General features: G+C 39.4%; 1 protein-coding gene across 1 annotated transcript; it reads left to right on the top strand.

Moving 5' to 3' along the window:
• Positions 1 to 16,641: 16,641 nt before the first annotated feature.
• Positions 16,642 to 20,245, top strand: LOC110916390. The gene is made up of 2 exons (XM_022161144.2): positions 16,642 to 17,243; positions 19,872 to 20,245. The coding sequence occupies exons 1-2, from the start codon at positions 16,941 to 16,943 to the stop codon at positions 20,055 to 20,057; spliced, it is 489 nt and encodes a 162-aa protein (XP_022016836.1). The 5' UTR covers positions 16,642 to 16,940; the 3' UTR covers positions 20,058 to 20,245.
• Positions 20,246 to 24,674: the final 4,429 nt, after the last annotated feature.

The following is a 24,674-nucleotide window of genomic DNA, read 5'->3' as shown; positions in this document are numbered from 1 at the left end:
ATTATGAATGGCATATCACTGCTCATCCCTAATTCAATGCAAATCATCCCCAGTAACTAAGTCAAACCCATCGCACCTTTATCACAATTAAACATCAAGAACAATCATGTTAATTGTTATACCCCTACTAATGTTCGATCCCCACCAACTCAGTTTATAACAAAAACTCAATTCATGTGTTAAACTTACTCATACTCATGCAGCCTAACATGTGATCACATAATTAAATACAATCAAAACTAATACACATACATACCGATTATTAGAACAATGAAGACAAGGGATTTCATATGGGAGAAGCTTCGCCAAGAATGTGTTGCCGTCGATCAAGAGAAGGACTGCCGTCGAATAATGTGAGGGTCTAGGGTTTGTTAACTATCGTCATACGTATAAGTGTGTGAATACAAGGCAATATAACTGAGTCATATTTGGGCCACACTTGGGCTTCGGCCCATACGGCGAACTATGTGCTTTGACGAAAGAGGTATCTTTCGTCGAGAGGTGATGACGAAAAATAAGGAGTTTCGTCGAGCAGAGGTGTTTCGTCGCTCAAGCTGTTTCGTCGGGTAAGGGTGTTTCGTCGAAGTGAAGTTGGCCACGGACATGTGACATAAACTAGTCCCAAGTTAATAAGTTATATTAACAATTTCATATAATACAACTATATTAACAATCACATACAACACAACTATATTAACAATCACATATAACACAACTATATTAACAATCACAACCTTAATCATGCTGCAATCATACACATGTTATAACGCAAATAAATTACGAAAACTGAATTGCAACCAAGTGACGTGTCGAGGAAAGACCCTGAAAACTCGGGTTGTCACAGATGAGATATCGGCAATTAGTTCGAAGAAGTTTCTCTCGATCAGGTGTTCCAATAGATTCCCCCTGATAATAATGTCCTGTTAATTGTTTCAGATGACATGCTTGGTAACAAAAAGGAACACTTTCATCTGTTTTATTTTTTTCTACTTTTAGAAAGGTGTGACCATGCCGTATCATGTGTCATAAAACGGAACATAATCCCAGATTGTCTAAAGAAGCGCTTTTATCATGTGTGATCCAGAGGTCGGTCTCGGGTGGGCATAAGATGTCACACCCTGGCTTTGCGGAAGCGTGGTTAATTTGGTGTGACTTCTTAATACCATAGCTTAATCATAACAAGGCTATATGTATTAAAATATGCAAGATCATCCATTGATAATAAAAATATAAAACATTGTCTTAACGGGTGAAACACCCAACAATCATGACTTGTCTAAACATTACAACCATAAACATGACATAAACACGATTCAAGGTCTGTGACTCGTCCAGGAAGAAGTCACATTCCCCGAATCCTGGATGACCCTGATGTCTTATGCAGCGGGAAACCTGTTATACCGTGCCAGATCCTTAATTCCCTGAAATACATGTAAGTTGAAAAATCAACAATAATGTTGAGCGAGTTCATGCGAAAAATGAGTAAATAAACCTTTATCTTTATCAAAAACCCTGGTATGCAGCAAATAAGGAAAAAGAGATCACCAACGGTTTGCAAGGCCATTGATATGTGTAAATGCAAGTAGGAAGGCTCAAACCTAGCAAATTTATGCGTCGGGAACAAAGTCATCCCAAGGTCCGTTATGCTGGACCTGGGACTGGGCTCGCTACACCCAAATAGATCTACCGCTCCTGCCCCTCGGTCCCCACCCTGAGGATTAATGACCTCAAGTTTCCGCCTACCCATTCACATGATCTAAAAGTAACCCTCCTTATGCTAACCATACCATGTATAAAGTAATCATAATCATTGTAACATGTATTTCACCCCCGCAGTTTAGAAAACTGAAAACAGTTAAGAGAAAAGGGGGACATGAACTCACAGTGAATGCGTCACAATATCAAGTAATCCAAATATCCAAGTGCTGTGCAACGACCTACATGTGCTAATTCTATTAGACGGATGGCCGTGCTTTAGCTTCATAGTTTATATTTTTGGGAAACGGTTAGACAACCGCTCCGTGTATATACTTGATAACGTATTTTCCTTTCCAAGGAGGGAATTAATACATGTGTAATTATATCATTTTATTAAGTCCCACTTAATACATTTTATTTCTTATTCCAAAAATATAATTATTTTTCTCAAAAATAATATATTTCCTTTTCCACATAATACTTTCCCAAAATAATATATTGACAACACATGTGTTTATGAATATTTCCGAATAAAGCGTAAGTTACGTTTTGGCGATTAAGTGGTACTGATAATTACTGATGTAACTCATATTCTTGTCGTATAAGCGTTTGTATTATTTTGGGTTCGACAAGGTTTGTAAATATTATTTTTACTCTAAAAATAATATTTATACATCTTCACAAAATAATCATAAACAGTGTGGTGACAAAATATATTTACCGAATATATATTTATCACGTTTAGTTTTGTGAAAATCCCACCTCCGATTATTTAATAAATAAAGTCATGGCGAAATATGTTTTGTAAATATTTCCAAAAATAACTCTAACACTTGTGAATAATTCTAAGTGTTAAACTTTAGAAAAATTTCGCCAGAGTTTCCCCTGTAACTGGAGGTGGCCACGCTTTCAAGCGTATCATTTTCTTTTACAAAATCATTTCAACACTCCTTTTATTTCAATCAATCAATTTCCAACACATTAATCTTGTCGATAAGTATGTAAAATCGCATCATTTCATGAACTTGTAGTTTTTCTAAAAACTACGGTGTAGATCTCGTTATAATCAATGGATCTATGTGTAAAATGATTTAGTCTCGTAAAAACCCAGTTTTTATCACAAATCCTCCTTTACAACTTCCCGACAACTTTTGTAAAAATGGTTATTTTGTCGGATCTTTCGTTTCACAAGTGTTTATACACTTGTAGTCTATAAAAACCATATTTGTTAACATGTTATCCAACTTTTATAAAACATGATTTTCTCGACACTTGGTTCTACGAATGTACCACTTATACATACGTAGATCGGCTCGTTTTAAATACTATTTTACATGTCAAAACACTTTTACACAAGTTCATGCTTCCCGTGTGGTGGAGTTTCACCTTTTAACCCTTGTACAAAAGAAACAAGTGTATGTCAAGATTCGGGATCTTAACAAAGTCGGGTTAAATGATGATAAGAGCCACCACATCGTAGATCGGGCCTCAACAATCAACATATTCAAATACTACGACATTTACACAAGACATGATCTTTTATCCAACGATTTTCATGTTTTAGTAGACTTTTTAGATTCGAATGATGGGTTACCGACTTTCAACCATTAAAAATCCTTTTAACCACTTTAGATACGTTCAAGAGTGAGTTTTAAACAATATACCTCTAGCTCGGGGCTAGGGAAGAATCTAGTCGAAAATGGCGTGGATAAAAGCAACGTAGCGAGGTCCTTCCACTTCCGTTTGCTCCAAGCTCCGTTGTAGGTGATCCCCGACACTAGTGTATGCTTGGAATGGCAAGACACGAACCGAAAAATGGATGGATGATGGTGGTTATGTTCGGCCGAGAGGGAGAGGGAACAAGAGAGAGAGAGTTGTGTTGGTGTGTGTGTCTTGTGTGTGTGAGAGTGTGTTCTATTTATAGAAAATTCAAGCGTTATCGTCCATCGGTTTCTCGTTCTAGATATCCACAAATCAAATATAATATAATAATAGTGTACCCTCCTTGTCCTCCTTGTTGGCCGATTTCATTAGGGTGGTGGGGCCACCCGGTTGGATCTCGATTGTTCAGTTAGAGTTTAGTTTGGTTAAAGTCGGTTACTTTAGGGATTAACCCCGTTAGTTGTTTAATGCGTTATAAAGCGGGTGTTAGGGTAATCAGGGACCCTAACTGGCTCAGAAAAATACCAATAACATTTATGGCAATATTTTTATGCTCCGGGTATTGTCCGGTTGTTCGGTTGGATAGTAATCCGTTAAAGTGCTTAAGTAATCCTTTAAGCGTCGTAAATAATATTTTTAGCGACACAATTTATTCTGCAAAGTGTCAGGAATGATTTCTCATGTTTTGGCACTTTATTAATTAGCTAGAAGCTAGTATGTTGATAAAAGTGCTATGTTCCGTGCTTAAAGTATGTTTTAGGCACATCCAAATCTCTATATCTTATCCCTAGAGACGTAATCATACAACCCTTGTATACTTACACACACTATGGGTGTAGTAAAATAATTCTGGCTCATACAGGCCTTTAGAGGCAGTGTTTGCCTGATGCTGGCTATATCAGCATGTTCAATAGGTTATCCGTTCAAATGCTACTGTGCTTTTATGCATCATGTTTGTCACTAAAGTTCGGTAATTAAGTAGTGTAGTGACGGAAATCAAAGTATGATGCAGACATGTACAGTTATCAGAAATCAAGTAGCAGTTTATCAGCAAACTCAGTAAAGCACAGTAATTAAGCAATAATTAATAGTTAATTAGGTCGTACGGATACCTGGTTTTGAGTGAGTTGTCACATTCTCCCCCCGTTAAATAAATTTCGTCCCGAAATTTTAAATTCTGCTTGTAGAAGCAGGGTTCTTAGGAAACAGGTGGGGGGTATTTCTCTTTCATTCGGTCCTCACGCTCCCAGGTGAATTCAGGACCGTGTCTAGCATTCCAGCGAACTTTGACGAGCTTGACACTGCTCCGGCGGGTCTTGTTTATTTTCCAATCTGTGACCTCGACAGGTTCCTCAACAAAGTGGAGCGTGTCATCAATATGAATTTCGTCGGTAGGAATGGCAACGTTAACTTGAGTTGGACTTCTCTTTAGATTGGATACATGAAATGTATCGTGAACGTTATTCAGCTCGGCAGGTAGTTCCAACTTGTATGCTACGGTTCCAATTCTTTCCAAAACCTTGAAAGGACCAATGTAGCGCGGATTCAACTTCCCACGCTTCCCAAAGCGTGCCACCCCCTTCCAGGGTGATACTTTCAACAAAACCATATCCCCAACCTCAAACTCCTGAGGTTTCCTTTTCAGATCTGCGTAGGTCTTCTGACGGTCACGAGCCGTACTAATGCGATCTCGGATTTGCGCAATCTTATCTGTAGTTTCCTGAACTACATCGGGACCTACCAATTGTCTATCACCTGCGTCTGCCCAACAAAGCGGTGATCTGCACTTGCGTCCATATAAAGCTTCGAATGGCGCGGCACCAATACTGGTGTGGTAGCTGTTGTTGTAGGAAAACTCAACCAGAGGTAAATGCTTATCCCAGCTACCGCCTAAATCCATCACACATGCTCTCAGCATGTCCTCCAACGTCTGAATCGTCCGCTCACTTTGGCCGTCGGTCTGCGGGTGAAAGGCAGTGCTCATATTCAGCTTTGAGCCAAAAGCTTCCTGGAAGGATTGCCATATCCTCGATACGAACCTCCCGTCTCTATCAGAAATAATCGAGAGAGGTACTCCATGGCGTGTAACAATCTCTCTCATGTAGATTTCAGCCAATTTGCTTGTATTATCCTTCTCACGGATAGGTAAGAAGTGTGCTGACTTCGTTAAGCGATCCACTATCACCCAGATAGTGTCATGGCCTCTTGGCGTCCTTGGCAACTTCGTAATAAAATCCATGGAGATTTCTTCCCACTTCCATTGGGGAATTTTTGGTTGTTGCAGAAGCCCCGAAGGCTTCTGGTATTCTGCCTTGACCTTAGCGCAAGTTAAACATTTGCTCACGTATATAGCAACATCGCCTTTCATCCTAGGCCACCAGTAATAATCTTTAAGATCCTGGTACATTTTATCCGCTCCAGGGTGGATAGAGTACCGTGACTTGTGAGCTTATTCAAAGATAACCTCTCTTAAACCACCAAACAGAGGAACCCAAATCCTTTTCTCAAAACACAACGTTCCTTCCCTGTTTGGCACCAATATCTTCTCCATCCCACGGAGATATTCTTCCTCAAGGTTTCCCTCCTTGAGAGCTTCCTTCTGTGCTGCACGAACGCGCGAGGAAAGGTCGGTTTGAATAATCATTTCCATAGCCCTAACCCTTATGGGCTTGATTCTCTCTTTACGACTTAGGGCATCGGCGACCACATTCGCCTTCCCTGGATGATACTTGATTTCGCAGTCGTAGTCGTTTAGCAGCTCGACCCATCGCCTTTGCCTCATATTCAACTCCTTCTGGTTGAATATATGCTGGAGGCTCTTGTGATCGGTAAAGATCGTACACTTTGTACCGTAAAGGTAGTGTCTCCAAATCTTTAAGGCAAAAACCACTGCGCCTAGCTCCAAATCATGCGTGGTATAGTTCTTTTCATGCACCTTCAGTTGGCGTGATGCGTAGGCAATAACCTTTTGACGTTGCATCAACACACAACCCAATCCTTGACGCGATGCGTCGCAGTATACCACAAAATCGTCGGTGCCTTCCGGTAGAGCTAAGATCGGCGCGTTGCAAAGCTTATCCTTTAATATCTGAAACGCTTCATCCTGTTTGATTCCCCAATCAAACTTCTTATCTTTCTGCGTGAGGAGTGTCAACGGTTGAGCGATCTTTGAAAAGTTCTCGATGAACCTTCGATAATAGCCAGCCAAACCCAAGAATTGCCGAATCTCGGTTGGCGTCTTTGGCGTTTCCCAGTCTTTGATCGCCTCGATTTTGGTCGGGTCCACATGAATTCCATTTCCATTCACCACGTGCCCAAGGAATTGCACCTCACGTAGCCAAAACTCACACTTAGAGAACTTGGCGTACAATTGTTCCTTCTTCAGCAGCTCCAGAATAGCTCTAAGGTGCTGCTCGTGCTCAGCCTTCGTCTTCGAATAAATCAGGATGTCATCGATGAATACGATCACGAACTTATCCAAGTACGGCTTACAAACTCGGTTCATCAAATCCATGAACACTGCAGGTGCGTTTGTTAAACCAAACGGCATAACCAGAAACTCGTAGTGCCCATAACGAGTTCTGAAGGCTGTCTTCGGAATACTCTCCTCTTGTATCCGTAGCTGATGGTATCCGGATCGAAGATCGATCTTTGAATAGAAGCTTGAACCTTGAAGTTGGTCGAACAGATCATCAATTCTTGGCAAAGGATACCTATTCTTGATCGTCAGCTTGTTCAACTCTCTGTAGTCAATGCACATACGGAAACTACCATCCTTCTTCTTGACAAACAAAACTGGAGCTCCCCAAGGCGAGAAGCTTGGTCGGATAAAACCCTTATCTAACAACTCTTGAAGTTGCGTCGACAGTTCTTGCATCTCAGACGGAGCAAGTCTGTAGGGTGCCTTAGCCACAGGCGCAGCGCCCGGAACTAAGTCGATGCTAAACTCCACTTGCCTTAGAGGTGGCAAGCCAGGCAAGTCTTCTGGAAAGACTTCTGGGTATTCCCTCACGACAGGGATGTCTTCGATCTTCGGCTCAGCAGTCTTCTTATCCACAATGTGTGCTAGAAAAGCAACACATCCTTTCCTCAAACACTTCCTTGCTTTCAGGCAGCTAATCATCCTTAACGGCGTCTCACGCTTCTCCCCATGAACAACAATGGTCTCACCATCCTCGGTCGGGATACGAATAATCTTCTCGTGACAAACTATCTCTGCCTTGTTACTCGATAACCAATCCATCCCTACTACCACGTCGAAGCTTCCCAACTGGACTGGTAGTAGATCGAGAGCAAACTCACGCTCTCCTAATTCGATTACGCAACCTCTAATCACTTCATTGGCTTCCACTAACTTCCTATTTGCTAATTCGATCGAGTAAGGGATATCTAACTTACTAGCGGCTAAACCAAGCATGTTTCTAAATTCTAGCGATACGAAGCTATAATCGGCACCAGTATCAAACAAAACGGATGCATAGCGATGATTTACAGGGAACGTACCGGTGACAACATTAGGATCCTGGCGCGCTTCCCTGGCCTCCATGTTGAAAACTCTTCCACGTGCCTGGTTTAATTCTGGGCAATTCCTCTTGAAATGCCCTTGATCTCCACAATTAAAACATCCGTGCCTCTGCCCGTTTCCACCATTGTTTCCAGCTTGGTGGTTTCCCTGGTTTCGGTTCACTGTGCCTGCTTGGTTAGGATGATTAACACGGTTTCCATCACCTCCCTGATTTCCTTGTGGGCGGTTCCCATTACCACCACGGTTATTCCTATTCCCATATCCTCCTTGACCTCCCCGGCCAGCGGTGGTCCAACAAGTCTCCTTCAGGTGGCCAACCTTTCCACATGCTTCACAAACTTTCAACCCACAACGACCCGAGTGATGCTTTTGGCATGAGTTGCACTTGGGTTGTGTACCCATGTATCCCTTCCCTTTCTTTCTACCACCAGCTGAATCATGAGCTGGCGCATTCGACTGTCCCTTTTTAACCACCGTCCCGGTGCTTTGCTTGAAACTCGAAAACTTCCGCTTATTACCACCAGATGACTCCACATGAGTCTCCTTTTTCTTGGGTTCAATCTCATCGAACTTGTTCAACCGAATCGCCTCTTCGGTGAGAGCCACACTTAGATCAATGGCTTCTGTGATGGTTGCAGGTTTGGAAGAAGTCACCATACTGATTATCTGAGGAGCCAATCCCCAGATGAAGCGCTCAATCCTTTTGAACTCAGGCGTAACCATATAGGGTACCACATGCGACAGATCGTGGAACCTCTGAACATACTCTGCTATCTTCGAACCTTCCATCTTCAGGTGCCAGAACTCGGTCTCTAAGCTCTCAATTTCCGCGCGAGAACAGTACTTCTTACGCATAAGCTCTTTCAATTCTGTCCAGGTCAGTGCGTAAGCGGCGGCTTCGCCAAGGGTCTGGACCTGTAGATTCCACCAGGATAGGGCTCCGTCCACAAAAAGCCCTGAAATGTAGGTGACTTGCTGATCCACAGCGCACTTGCTCATGCGAAGTACGGACTCTGTCTTCTCGCCCAGCGGACGAAAGCAACAGCACCACCTGTGCCGTCGAAGTTTATAGGCTTACAGTCCAAAAATTGTTTGTAGGTGCACCCTGCACATACATTACAACATAGGAACGGCATTAGCATCCGCTAAAGGAATCCATTCAGGTCACGGTATGTCTTAATGACTAGGGTTACCATGAGGAGGATTTTGGTTGCCGTTGTTGTTTGAGCTGCTTCCGCTTGGTCCTCCTTGCGAGGCAGCATATTGAGCAATGGCGGCAGCAATAACTTGCTGTAGTTCTTCAGGAGTAGTGGGCATCGGCTGCGGTTGACGTCTGGGTGCCATCTTCTAAAGATGCGTACGTCGATTAGGCCATAATAAATATACGTATATAGTAATAATAATATATAACATCTCATGTTATCAATACATCACACACAACATCCCATGTTCCAACATCCCATGTCGCAAATATCATACAACATCCCATGTCCCAACATCCCAAAACATAAATAAGAAATCAAGTGAATCAGATATGGTGAGAATACGGCGATTGTTATATATATCGAGACCATAATGTGGTAAGGGTATCAGTACGTCGCTGTATCATACAATCACAAATCAAATAGAGGCTACATCACCCCTGTCAAAAACAATATCACATCAGTGTCACATACATCCAGTACATCAACAAATATCAACAAAAATCAGTATCGTCAGATGGTCTCCAAAAGGCTGTGCAGTCACAATCGCGGTCGTCTCACCATCGCCTACCACTATGGTACCAATGAGCCCTATGCGGATGGGGGTGGAGGAGGGGGAAAGTGAGTGTAGAGTAAGCGGCGTAAATGAAGCCAATCCTCCTCCATCGCCTGCTGAGTGCGAATAACAGATGCAATCTGCTGCTCCATAGTCGTAAGTCGGGCAGCAAAGTCAGGAGGTAATGATCGAAAAGGCTGAAAAGATGAAGATGTCTGACCAAGATATGGTCCTAGTGATAACTGAGCTCTCTCGAGCTCCTGGAGTCGCTGTGTATGGGAATCATGCTGATGGACAAAGGACATCAAGACGTCCTCAATGGTATGTCCCATATGGAATGGATGATATGGATCAGTGGGTGGCATCGGTGAGGAAGATGACCAAAGCAGTGGCATGCTGGTGGGATCGAATGGTGCTACATGAACAGAAGATGGAACAGGTGTCATCTGAGGCATGAAGGGCATAGGCATCGGGATGTGCCCAAAGGGGTGGGCTGAAGAGCCCTCTCCAGGCCCTGCTGGAGGTACAAACGGTGGGATCTGAAACGAAAAATCAGTATGATGTGCCTCAGTGTGGTGTGGTGGAAGCGGTGGAACATCCTCGTCAGCCGGTATCCAACCGTGCTGAGCCTCCTCATCAGGCGGATCCATATGCTCTGCAAATAGAGCGTGCTCAGGCTCAATGGGTACAGGATCAAAAGGAGCAATGACAGGATCAACATGATCAACATGGTGGTCAACAGGGACGTCAGCAATCAAAGGTGGGTCAACAAAAGGATCAACAGCATGATCAGCAACTAACAAAGGGACATCATCAACAGGAAGATCGCCAACTGGCGGGTCAGCCAAAACAGGATCGACAGGAACATCAGCATGCACCAAGTCATGCTCATGTACAGGATCGAAAGCAGCTGCCTGCTCTGGGGCTACGGCAGGCTCCGGGTCGTCAAACGCCATATCAAAATCAAAGTCTGGATCAATGGGATCGATAGGATCGACGGGATCAACAGGGTCCTCCATATGATGGTCCATAGGAATATACTCAATGTCGCGGTCAGGATCAAATCCTGGAGGAAAAACGGGATCGGAGTCCTCAATAACGTCGTGCTCGAATACAAGGCTCGGAATGGGGGCGGCAGAAGATGCCTGATCAGGGTCCGAGTCATGAACAAAATGCTGAATGCTCACCTCGTGAGACGGAGCAGAAGACACAGACTCAAAAGAGTCTGGGACTGGTGAGTGGACGGGCGAGTCTCCAGCTGGGGCATCAGCAATCATCAAGAGACCGCCAGCGGGTAAAGGGGCTGCATCAGGATCCTCGTCCTCAAAAGGCTCGTCCTCGTAGAAATCAATGTCGCCGCCAGCCTCGGCGTCTAGTAATAGCTCGTGTGCTGGATAAGAAGCAAGAGGAATCGGAGCTGGAATCACAACAAGGGGAAGATACTCAGCAGGATCGCCATCAATAGGCTCATAGGCACCCTCGGGTAAAGCGAAGGGCAAGGAGTCATCAGCATGCTCATCAATGCCGTCGGGTAGAGCGAACGGCTGGAAGTCATCATCATCCGTGCTCGTGTAGTCTGAGGTATGCACCTCACGCTCCGATGACACAATGTCATCCGACACTATGGGTAGAGGTCCAGTGGTATCTGAGTCTCCGGTGTCTGATGTATCCATGTGTCTGTAACACAATCACAAGTATGCACAAATAATCAGTAAATCAGATAATCACATAAGTTACCAAATAATAGTCACATAATTCTCCTAGTCCCACTAGCCTCCCAGCCTCCCAGACTGACTCCCTAGTCCCACTAGCAAACTTTCCCAGCCTCCCAGACTGACTCCCTAGTCCCACTAGCAAACTTTCCCAGCCTCCCAGACTGACTCCCTAGTCCCACTAGCAAACTTTCCCAGCCTCCCAGACTGACTCCCTAGTCCCACTAGCAAACTACCTCGATCCATTAGATCGAGCCTCGGCCTCCCAGACCGAGCCTCAGTCTCCCAGACCGAGCCTCAGCCTCCCAGACTGAGCCTAAAAATAATAAATAAAATATGCTCAACATTTGTTTATAAAAACGTTTTGGATCTGGACTTAAATGGTATGCAGTAAAAAAATGTTTTCGTGAGAGCCCTAGTGATCATAGTCTAGACTCGAGAAGGAATCCTAGTTCGCTATGATCAGAGCTCTGATACCAAGCTGTCACACCCTGGCTTTGCGGAAGCGTGGTTAATTTGGTGTGACTTCTTAATACCATAGCTTAATCATAACAAGGCTATATGTATTAAAATATGCAAGATCATCCATTGATAATAAAAATATAAAACATTGTCTTAACGGGTGAAACACCCAACAATCATGACTTGTCTAAACATTACAACCATAAACATGACATAAACACGATTCAAGGTCTGTGACTCGTCCAGGAAGAAGTCACATTCCCCGAATCCTGGATGACCCTGATGTCTTATGCAGCGGGAAACCTGTTATACCGTGCCAGATCCTTAATTCCCTGAAATACATGTAAGTTGAAAAATCAACAATAATGTTGAGCGAGTTCATGCGAAAAATGAGTAAATAAACCTTTATCTTTATCAAAAACCCTGGTATGCAGCAAATAAGGAAAAAGAGATCACCAACGGTTTGCAAGGCCATTGATATGTGTAAATGCAAGTAGGAAGGCTCAAACCTAGCAAATTTATGCGTCGGGAACAAAGTCATCCCAAGGTCCGTTATGCTGGACCTGGGACTGGGCTCGCTACACCCAAATAGATCTACCGCTCCTGCCCCTCGGTCCCCACCCTGAGGATTAATGACCTCAAGTTTCCGCCTACCCATTCACATGATCTAAAAGTAACCCTCCTTATGCTAACCATACCATGTATAAAGTAATCATAATCATTGTAACATGTATTTCACCCCCGCAGTTTAGAAAACTGAAAACAGTTAAGAGAAAAGGGGGACATGAACTCACAGTGAATGCGTCACAATATCAAGTAATCCAAATATCCAAGTGCTGCGCAACGACCTACATGTGCTAATTCTATTAGACGGATGGCCGTGCTTTAGCTTCATAGTTTATATTTTTGGGAAACGGTTAGACAACCGCTCCGTGTATATACTTGATAACGTATTTTCCTTTCCAAGGATGGGGGAATTAATACATGTGTAATTATATCATTTTATTAAGTCCCACTTAATACATTTTATTTCTTATTCCAAAAATATAATTATTTTTCTCAAAAATAATATATTTCCTTTTCCACATAATACTTTCCCAAAATAATATATTGACAACACATGTGTTTATGAATATTTCCGAATAAAGCGTAAGTTACGTTTTGGCGATTAAGTGGTACTGATAATTACTGATGTAACTCATATTCTTGTCGTATAAGCGTTTGTATTATTTTGGGTTCGACAAGGTTTGTAAATATTATTTTTACTCTAAAAATAATATTTATACATCTTCACAAAATAATCATAAACAGTGTGGTGACAAAATATATTTACCGAATATATATTTATCACGTTTAGTTTTGTGAAAATCCCACCTCCGATTATTTAATAAATAAAGTCATGGCGAAATATGTTTTGTAAATATTTCCAAAAATAACTCTAACACTTGTGAATAATTCTAAGTGTTAAACTTTAGAAAAATTTCGCCAGAGTTTCCCCTGTAACTGGAGGTGGCCACGCTTTCAAGCGTATCATTTTCTTTTACAAAATCATTTCAACACTCCTTTTATTTCAATCAATCAATTTCCAACACATTAATCTTGTCGATAAGTATGTAAAATCGCATCATTTCATGAACTTGTAGTTTTTCTAAAAACTACGGTGTAGATCTCGTTATAATCAATGGATCTATGTGTAAAATGATTTAGTCTCGTAAAAACCCAGTTTTTATCACAAATCCTCCTTTACAACTTCCCGACAACTTTTGTAAAAATGGTTATTTTGTCGGATCTTTCGTTTCACAAGTGTTTATACACTTGTAGTCAATAAAAACCATATTTGTTAACATGTTATCCAACTTTTATAAAACATGATTTTCTCGACACTTGGTTCTACGAATGTACCACTTATACATACGTAGATCGGCTCGTTTTAAATACTATTTTACATGTCAAAACACTTTTACACAAGTTCATGCTTCCCGTGTGGTGGAGTTTCACCTTTTAACCCTTGTACAAAAGAAACAAGTGTATGTCAAGATTCGGGATCTTAACAAAGTCGGGTTAAATGATGATAAGAGCCACCACATCGTAGATCGGGCCTCAACAATCAACATATTCAAATACTACGACATTTACACAAGACATGATCTTTTATCCAACGATTTTCATGTTTTAGTAGACTTTTTAGATTCGAATGATGGGTTACCGACTTTCAACCATTAAAAATCCTTTTAACCACTTTAGATACGTTCAAGAGTGAGTTTTAAACAATATACCTCTAGCTCGGGGCTAGGGAAGAATCTAGTCGAAAATGGCGTGGATAAAAGCAACGTAGCGAGGTCCTTCCACTTCCGTTTGCTCCAAGCTCCGTTGTAGGTGATCCCCGACACTAGTGTATGCTTGGAATGGCAAGACACGAACCGAAAAATGGATGGATGATGGTGGTTATGTTCGGCCGAGAGGGAGAGGGAACAAGAGAGAGAGAGTTGTGTTGGTGTGTGTGTCTTGTGTGTGTGAGAGTGTGTTCTATTTATAGAAAATTCAAGCGTTATCGTCCATCGGTTTCTCGTTCTAGATATCCACAAATCAAATATAATATAATAATAGTGTACCCTCCTTGTCCTCCTTGTTGGCCGATTTCATTAGGGTGGTGGGGCCACCCGATTGGATCTCGATTGTTCAGTTAGAGTTTAGTTTGGTTAAAGTCGGTTACTTTAGGGATTAACCCCGTTAGTTGTTTAATGCGTTATAAAGCGGGTGTTAGGGTAATCAGGGACCCTAACTGGCTCAGAAAAATACCAATAACATTTATGGCAATATTTTTATGCTCCGGGTATTGTCCGGTTGTTCGGTTGGATAGTAATCCGTTAAAGTGCTTAAGTAATCCTTTAAGCGTCGTAAATAATATTTTTAGCGACACAATTTATTCTGCAAAGTGTCAGGAATGATTTCTCATGTTTTGGCACTTTATTAATTAGCTAGAAGCTAGTATGTTGATAAAAGTGCTATGTTCCGTGCTTAAAGTATGTTTTAGGCACATCCAAATCTCTATATCTTATCCCTAGAGACGTAATCATACAACCCTTGTATACCTACACACACTATGGGTGTAGTAAAATAATTCTGGCTCATACAGGCCTTTAGAGGCAGTGTTTGCCTGATGCTGGCTATATCAGCATGTTCAATAGGTTATCCGTTCAAATGCTACTGTGCTTTTATGCATCATGTTTGTCACTAAAGTTCGGTAATTAAGTAGTGTAGTGACGGAAATCAAAGTATGATGCAGACATGTACAGTTATCAGAAATCAAGTAGCAGTTTATCAGCAAACTCAGTAAAGCACAGTAATTAAGCAATAATTAATAGTTAATTAGGTCGTACGGATACCTGGTTTTGAGTGAGTTGTCACATAAGATCCGTGGGCCCTATTGTCGGATCTGTGACTCCATGGAAGATGTGATTAAGGTAAACGTGTCGTGTCATGTGTCATAAAACGGAACATAATCCCAGATTGTCTAAAGAAGCGCCTTTATCATGTGTCATAATAGAGTAATATGAGTCTAAGTCTATTTGTGGTTCGTGAATATTTCGAATCATCATATAAGACGTGTCGGGTTTGTATTTTCTATAGCCACTGTTTCGGTAGTAAAAAATGGTTGCGGTTTGCACATTCAATCTTCATTATAATTAATAATGCGGTCTCAATTGAAGATGTAATTGCAAGACTGTTTGTCGGGCTTCCAATGCTCACACAGGGTGATAAACCACTAGTTTGTTTTTTTTTTTAATAATTTTACAGACGATTTAGAGAAACAGAGAATACGTTACGAGATTCTTCGAGAATTAGAAAAGGAGAAAATACGGAACGACAAGGGTGTTGGTCTTTTCTCCCACGTGTGATGCAGAGGTCGGTCTCGGGTGGGCATAAGATCTGTGGGCCCTATTGTCGGATCTGTGACTCCATGGAAGATGTGATTAAGGTAAGCGTGTGTATCATATGTCATAAAACGGAACATAATCCCAGATTATCTAGAGAAGCGCTTTTGTCATGTGTGATCCAGAGGTCGGTCTCGGGTGAGTTGTGGTTGATTTATAGGAGAAGGTTATGAAACGAATATATGTTTTATGCGAATTTAAAGGACAATACTGACAGGGGTGCTGGTCTTTTCTCCCACTGTGCAAACTTGAAAAATCTGACCATAACACATTGTAGACTGGGGGCTTGAATGGTTTTAATATATTTCATCCTGGATCGTGATCTTCATATTATTAGTTCAAGCAGTTGGTCGATGACATGACAGATAAAGATCTTGACACGAAACGAAACGGATTTCGATAAGCTAAGGATGTATACAGATCTCTATTCGGTCATCTTTCCAAGCTTTTACACACGAATATGTGGTTCCCAATTTGCGGAACATAATCCCAGATTGTCTAAAGAAGCGCTTTTATCATGTGTCATATTAGATGCGTATCACGTGTGTGAAACTAGCTAGGACTAGACCCTGAAGTTGTCATTTGATAATCACATCTATTTCCTACAATCCTTATTTCCAACTGCTCGAAATCCCTTTCGTTTCTCGGGTTCGTATTCGACACAACACAACAAAAAATAAACTTCAAAAAATCAGTGTCTTAATACGCATCGTATAGGCCTATACGATGCGTATCAACCCCGCCGCCAAACATAACCTGCACCTGTCAGTCTGCCATGTTTTTTACTTTATTTCAATACGGCTATACGATGCGTATTAAATTGAAAAAGTATACGGATAAACTGGGGGTGTGCCATTATAAAACCCCTAACAAAAATAACTATTTTACAAACAGCTTTGGACAATATTATCCACAACCTCCTGAAAACACACACACACACACACACAAATCCCAAATCTCTCTTTTTCTACCTTCATCTGTAAAGTTTCACGCTTTCACATGCCCTCCATCTTCTTCCTTGTGAATCTTTATTTGCAGGCTGCACACGACCTTTCAAACCCTAACATGCTCTCATAATGCCATTCAAACCCACAACCCCTTTTCTATCTTTCACCAAAAACACAGTCTTTATCAAGATTACTATTCACAGTCTGTACTTCTAGTGTGTGTTTGTGTGTGAAAATCTTGATGGGTCGTGATGATTTTCACCAATGGGGTTACCTGTCACCCACTGAACCACCATCATTGTACACACAAGATCAAAGAGATGATCACTGGAGGCATTTTGATAAGTCTGTGAATGCTATTTCTTTTGGGTTTGTTGCTACTGCCATTTTGATCTCTATGTTTCTTGTTATGGCTATTTTTGAGAGGTTTTTGAGGACTACTTCGCCGGCGTTGTCTCCCGGCGGTGGTGGTGGCCGGAATGCTGCCGGAAATGTTGATACCCAGATGGGTTTTAGTTCAAAAGTTCAACACTCTTCTCTTAAGGTTAGTTGTTGCTTTACAAGTTTCAATTTTGATTATTTTTTTGAAGGAAAAGATAGCGAAATTTGCATCACTTGGAATATTTCTTGAATTTATGTGTGCATTTTGGTACAAGAATTTATGTGTGCATTTTGGTACATGGAGTTATTTAACAAGAATTTATGAGTGCATTTTGGGACATGAAGTTATTTACAAGAATGAGCCCTAATCCCATTTTTGTGAGAAATTAAAATCTCTTTTTTTTTTTTGTTATTTAATTTACTTTTAGAGAGTCTTATGGTGTTAGCTTTTTAATTGACCAAATTTTGTTAGTCTTGATACATGAATGGTGAGCTTGATATTCCATTTGTGTGTACATTTTGGTAAATAATTTACTCAAAAGAATTAACCATAACAATACAATTTTATGTTACAAAAAAATAATCTCTCTCTTTTTTTTTCTTTGCCTTTTTTATCTATTTTTAGAATGTCTTATGATATTAACCTTTTTAATCAACCAAATTTTGTTAAATGTTAATCTTGAAATCAAGAAATGATCTTTTTCCAACATTTATATCAATACTTTAATTACTTTGACAAATAGGTAATTCTAGCTTATTCAAGTGCCAAATTTCACCCTAAAAAGTTGAAAAGAATAGTTTAATGTTCATTTTATAAAGCCAAACAATCAAAACCAAAAAGAAACGACTTTAAAAACCATAATTGGAACAAAACACATGGGGCAATGACTCTTGTTCACAAGTCTTGTCTGCAATATACTGTAATTGTAACAATATACACAATTTGGGCATTTAATTATTGGTAAAATGGATAGAAAATGACTTGTGGGTACAAATTTCATTCTTTTTTTTTTTGTGGGGTTTTGATGCTTTTTTGAAAAGTTTATGTTGTTCCATTTGATTTGCATCTTTAAGGCAACAACAAATTTTCTTTTATAGATTTATGATGGGAAAAAGAGAGGATTGAGAGCATGTCATGGCCCTCTTTGTCAAGACAATGCCATATGCTTTATTTTTTGTCTCTCTTGTTTTTCTCAACTCCTAAGTTATGTTATGGGCCCTTTGTTTCAATCATCTTATCTGTTTTTATATTATTTACGACATGATATTGAGGTTAGACTAATTCTTTTAGCGAGCTCATTAAGCTTGTGAAAAATGGCGGGTCGGACCATGTAATGATCAAACTGGGTTCGGGTTAAAACGGATTCCGACTAAAAGATATTTTAAAAATGTATCAATTTGGTTCTGGTCAAAACGGGCTCTCATCAAAATAGGTTCGCCTAAAAATGTGTCGTTTAGTCTTTTAGAAAGAAGAAGAATAAATAAATCTGAGAAGAGACATTTAGGGGGTGGGTGGGTGTGGGTGTGGGGATGGGTTGATGTTTAATTTATTTAGGTATTGGGTTTGATTAATGTTATGATCATGTGCATGCTCCCTCTTGTATAGTATTTTCTTGACAAGAATAGTTGAATCATGGTCTCATGTGTCCCAATAAACTGCTAGCTGGTTTCTTGGCCCCAACTCTTTAATTGCTACATGCACTTGTGTTATATTTGGTTGGCAAGATTATATTAACATGACGATTGACGGGGCGGGGCGTTGTGGGGTCCGATCCAGTCTCCTAATCTCATACACAACAATTATGATTTAGACCTTGTTACGCATTTTGTCGGTTTAATCTTTGTTTTGCCACAGACATCATGTTTACTCGATCCGATGTCATAAACCAAACCAAATCAAATCAATTCATTACTTGAATCGGTCCTTTTTGCTCATTATCGAACCGGGTTCACCATATTTGAAATAGTAATAAATTCTTTTATTCATGACTGATCATTCACTCAAAGATACACTAATGTCGTTATTCTTGTGACTCATCGTGATTGTAATATACATATATTTAAAAGTAATTAAATATTTAAAGTGTTCTCGAGTAGACAAATTCCTATGCACTAATGTACGATTTTAATAATATATATAAATGAATAAGTTTGTCTTGTTGAGACATTTTGATATTATTATTATACGATTATCAATTTGTCGGGATCCGGTTAAACCAACATAAGCCGTATTTTGTGCATACATTTTCAACACATTTGTACTTATCCTTGTAAAATAAATATACTTGTGATTCTCAATCTTAGTGGCTACCAAATTGTTTGTCGTTTATACCTTAACTTACGCTAAACTGTACTATTGTTATTCATTAATCATCGTAACTAGAATTTGTTTTTGAAAATAGTGCTTGCTTTTTTATTAAAAAAATGCTAAAAGAGTTTGATTGCCAAGAAAAGAAGGTATGTACGATTAATATGAATATGATATACACAGAAAAACTAACATAATCATAGATATTTGTAGATAACTAGATATTGTTTAACTTAGATGAGATTTTACCGGGTATGATTGTTATTGTTTTAGCTGTGATACATATGTTGATTTCTCTCTCCTTACATATACATATGTAAACGCATACATGCATACACATACTATGAGTTTTATTTGACGGACATTTTCATTGTACAAATCGGTACAAGTCATTTTAGCATAATTTTTTCAACTTTTTATTATGCGTTTTTTAGAGATAACATTCTAATATGGTAGCAATGTGATCAACATTTATGGCTTCAGATACCGGAAAATGCTAGAGAGGTTTCGGTATTGATGCCCGGAGAAGATATACCGACGTTCATTGCTCAACCGGCTCCAGTCCCGTGTCCATCCGAGCGTATTCCATGGTCGGACGACCCATGTATCTCATACCCAAAGCTTACTTTAAATTCAACCTCTCAATCAACTCACCATGGTATGTCATAGGTGAAAGTCAAACCTCACATTGGAAGATCCATTGCTAATTTCATTATTTCCCTTGTAAGATCCACTCCATGGCTCATGGATTAATTGGATATGACCCTAATATTAATGGGTTTGATTTTGTATATATTGTTGGTCCAAAAAAAATGTCCCTAGACTATACTCTAATCTTCATTTTTAATTTGCTTCAAGGGTTATTTAATGGATTCCATTCTAACCACAAGTGTGAATGATACTGTCTTTTTAACTTGAACTAGAATTTAGGTCTCGTGCTTTGCAGCGAGACTGTTAAACCGAACGAATAGTAGACGTAAAAATGTGTACGCCCGTTGCAGTGTGTTAACACACAAAATTAGACCCAAAATGTAAAACATAGAAAAGATTAACGAAGTTGACTTAGGATGGATGTGTTGCGACGAGGTTGTTAATCGAGTAAAAATATGCTTAAAAACGTTGAATTACACACGAACATTGCAGCGTCTAACTTGCAAAATATAGGTCAAACGGTTAAATGAAAAAAATTGTAAAAGATGAAAGTATAAGAGACCAAATTTGAAAGTGGAAACGAGTTGGATTAAAAATGAAAATTGTTTTGTGATAAATTTATAACTGAAGTAAAGTAGGGAAGTTAAAATATCATAGCATACTTGAACAAAATCTCTTGGTCATTAAACCCAAAAAATAAAACTATCAACTTGTAAATTAATAGAGGGGTAATTCTAATATTATTGGGCATGATTACAAAACTAAAATGGGGTTGGAGTATGAGCTGAGAAGCTGACTTGGCATTCACTTAGGCTACACGGTATGCAGACGGGATGAAGATGGGGGACGGAGCTCGACGGGGGTGGGCGGGATGGGGTGACGGAACGTCGAAGAAAAGGGGCCCACCTGGAGGATCGTCCTGAACGTCGAAGAATGGACGTTGAAGACGGGGACGGGGAGGAGGACGCAGGGGGCGGCATGGTGTTGGCTCCGGCGACGGACTGGGACGGAGGGGGACGACCCCCATACCGTCCAGCCTTAATCTGCATGATGTATGGGTTGAGATATTTTGAGTTTAAAACTGAAGTAGGCTAAAAAGCCCAAGACTGTAAGTGTTTCAAAGGAAAGTTCAATGGGCTTTAGATAATTACATGATATTTGTTTTTTTTTTTCAATTCTCTATAATACTACCGTGGTGGGCTAAAAGCCCAATATAAACCAGTTTTTATTACCTAGTATAAACCAGTTTTTATAATATATTAAGTTTAAACCAGTTTCTATTAAACCTTTTGTTATTATCTAGCATGTAGGGATGGTAAAATATCCGAGCCCAATGGGGTGTACCTAAACAACGGGACGGGTATGACAGCGAATTGGATTGGGATTAGGTGACACATCGCCCGATTACGCAAAACAATATACCCATTAACCTAAACCATATGCCCGAACCGTAGCCTTAAAAAAATTATTTGTAATTTTGTTTTTTGCCCTTAACCGTTCTTTAGTTATGCTTTATTCTAATAGCTTTGTTACTTGTAAAGTAAACTTTTATTTTGAGATGTGTGTGTATATAGGATAGGGATCCTAAGAGAAATTCACCATATTTGAAAAACTTGAGAAGTATATGAACCACACATTCCCTAAGCTTTTCGTAATATACACTTATGTATATAGTTAATTTTAAACTATACATATGTGTATATAATGAAAAGCTTAGGGAAAATGTGTTGTCCGGAATGTTTCTCAATTAGCCTAGTGGTTCTCACACGATTCTAACCATATATGTGTGTGTGTGTGTATATATATATATATATATATATATATATATATATATATATGATATTGTTTATATTTATATAAATACAAATTATTTTTTCAATTACTATCATCTGACATTTACATATTTTAGATATTTCAAATATTTTATGGTGATAGTAATATGTATGTAGTTTATCGTGTTGAAACTATTCTAGATTTTAGAAACACACTATTATAAAGTAGATAACAATATATACTTGAAAACCCAACAGTATTTTTTAAACACTAGTGGGTATAACCTGATACCTGTGGATACACCCGATATCCGACTAGTAATTACTCAACAAATATCTAATACGTATTAGGCCGCGTATAATACCCGATTTATGCACCTCGACCCTTTTTTTCATTGGTGGAGCTTTAATAGTAAGGAGTTAGGAACAACTGGGGTTCTATCCCGTATCGCGACAGAAACGCCTTCAGGCGTTGCGGCACCACGATGACTAAATATGTGTACTTTAATGAAGCGTGCACTTTCCTAAAGCGTGCACTTTGTTGAAGCGTGCACTTTACCGAAGCATACACATTGCTAAAGCGTGCACTTTGCTAACTTTTCCTTTCAAGCCTCAAACCCGATATCCACAATTTGGACCCAGTTTTTTAAATTTCCAATTCTTTCGTTCGATTTAGTGTTTTACCCAACTGATCCGTTAAAAAGGCATTGAGCATTCTTGCTCAATCCTTACATTTTTCTTTATTTTCATTCTTAATTTCTTGTTCCCAACTATAATTATACATAATATCACATCTTCTTTCGGTTTAAAGATTTATCCAACCAACCCATTAAGAGACTGTGAGCATTGCTAGCTCAAGTCTCCCATATTTAGTAAATAAAATGATCATTTCGATCATAGTACCCATTATCAAATTTACCCTTAAAGGTAGTTTACTCTAAATCCATTATCCAAGGGCACTTTAGTAAATTTTAAGTCTTTTTGCCAAACTGGGGAATTTCAAGTTTAAATGAAGCCTAGTGGACACATTTAACTTGTTATCCCGTTAAGATTAATTATGTCCCTAAGGATATAGAGATTTCCAATGGCCTTGTATTTTAAAAACTCATTTAGCTATAATTTCGTATCATAGACATATTCTTGGCTCTAAGAGCTAGTTTACCCATTTACTAGTATACCCACACTTGAGGTGGACTATTACCCTATCCTGGCCCAACCATCTTTAGTCGTGCCATAAGCCCTTACCAAAAGTATGACTCGTTAGAAATATCTGGCATGGTCAAAGCGATGACCCATTATTAATAACTTGCGATTCTCTTTGCTAGTTTATGCAATGCACGACCTTACATTATGTATAGAACTTAACAAGAGAAAACATTGGATACCAAGTTCAAATGGTGACAACATCACCATTTGACCCGTATAAATCGTTTGTCCATTTGACCCATTATTGGTTTACACCATGGGGTCTCATCTTAAAAATTCATCGTTTATCCCCAAAATATAGTTCGTTATAATTTTACCCATTTTGACCCGTTTCATGGTTTTTACCATGTGGTCTCATCTTAACAATTCAATCGGATAACCGCATACGATTCTTTGTTAAACCATGTTATTAACCAAATTCCTTTCCATCATATAAGTGGTGGTCTTATTCTAATAGGTGTAAGCTTTACTTACCTTGCATCCGTTTGAGTCTCCTTGCACACTTGACCCCTTTGACTTATTCCTTTCTAAGCTTTCACCTAGCTTGTCAGGAGTCAAACTATCACATCATATCAACAAGATCATTAGATTAGTCATCCAATACCATGACCATCACCTTTATGGATATTTATGCTTCGTTTTTTATTTAATTATGTGACAGGTCAGCTTGACTTTTAAAGTGAAACTGCCTATATATATATATATATATATATATATATATATATATATATATATATATATATATATATATATATGCACTAACAATTCAATAAAACTCGTTTAGACATTTTATCGAGCACTTGGCGTGCACTCGATTTCATATGCCTATTGCATTACATTTTTCATAACAATATGTCCATAGTTTTTACCTAGCACCACCCAAGTGATTATCAGGACACCTATTCATTCATAGCCTTCTTCATCAAAGGCCATTAACCATCATTCATAGATCCTTCATCGAGTTTCAAGGCCTAACAAACCTCAAAACTCATGTTGGCATTTTATCAAACACACACACACACACACACACACATATATATATATGTGTGTGTGTGTGTGCGCACTAACAATTCAATAAAACTCTTATATATATATGTGTGTGTGTGCGCGCACTAACAATTCAATAAAACTCGCTTAGGCATTTTATCGAGCACTTGGCGTGCACTCGATTTCATATGCCTATTGCATTACATTTTTCGTAACAATATGTCCATAGTTTTTACTTAGCACCACCCAAGTGGTTATCAGGACACCTATTCATTCATAGCCTTCTTCATCAAATGCCATTAATCATCATTCATAGATCTTTCATCGAGTTTCAAGGCCTAACAAACCTCAAAACTCATGTTGGCATTTTATCAAACACTTGGTGGGCACTACTTTCAATTCTCATCCAAGATGTCTAAATTTTAGAAATCTACCATGTATCACTAGTAATCACGTTTCTTAGTCATCCATCTACATTCAATCATCACAATTTCATGCAAAATGACTAACGTCTACAATTTCACCTAAAAAGGCTCAAGTTCCATAAACATGTCAAAACCCATTTCATCTTCTATGAGAGTTTTAACCTAGAACAACGACACATATAATTTCTACATATATTTCTTTTCAATTCATGGTTCTAAACCAAATTCACACATAATTATGTAAT

The sequence above is a fragment of the Helianthus annuus genome, chromosome 16 (genome assembly GCF_002127325.2).
Source record: "Helianthus annuus cultivar XRQ/B chromosome 16, HanXRQr2.0-SUNRISE, whole genome shotgun sequence".
NCBI lineage: Eukaryota > Viridiplantae > Streptophyta > Magnoliopsida > Asterales > Asteraceae > Helianthus > Helianthus annuus.
The sequence above is the reverse complement of the archived record's forward strand: the minus strand, read 5'-3'. Positions and strand labels throughout refer to the sequence as shown.

Coding starts and splice junctions, on each gene's coding strand:
- LOC110916390 (XM_022161144.2), top strand. CDS start 16,941: ATGGGTCGTGATGATTTTCACCAATGGGGTTACCTGTCACCCACTGAA. Junction 17,244..19,871: donor TTCAACACTCTTCTCTTAAG/GTTAGTTGTTGC, acceptor TTATGGCTTCAG/ATACCGGAAAATGCTAGAGA.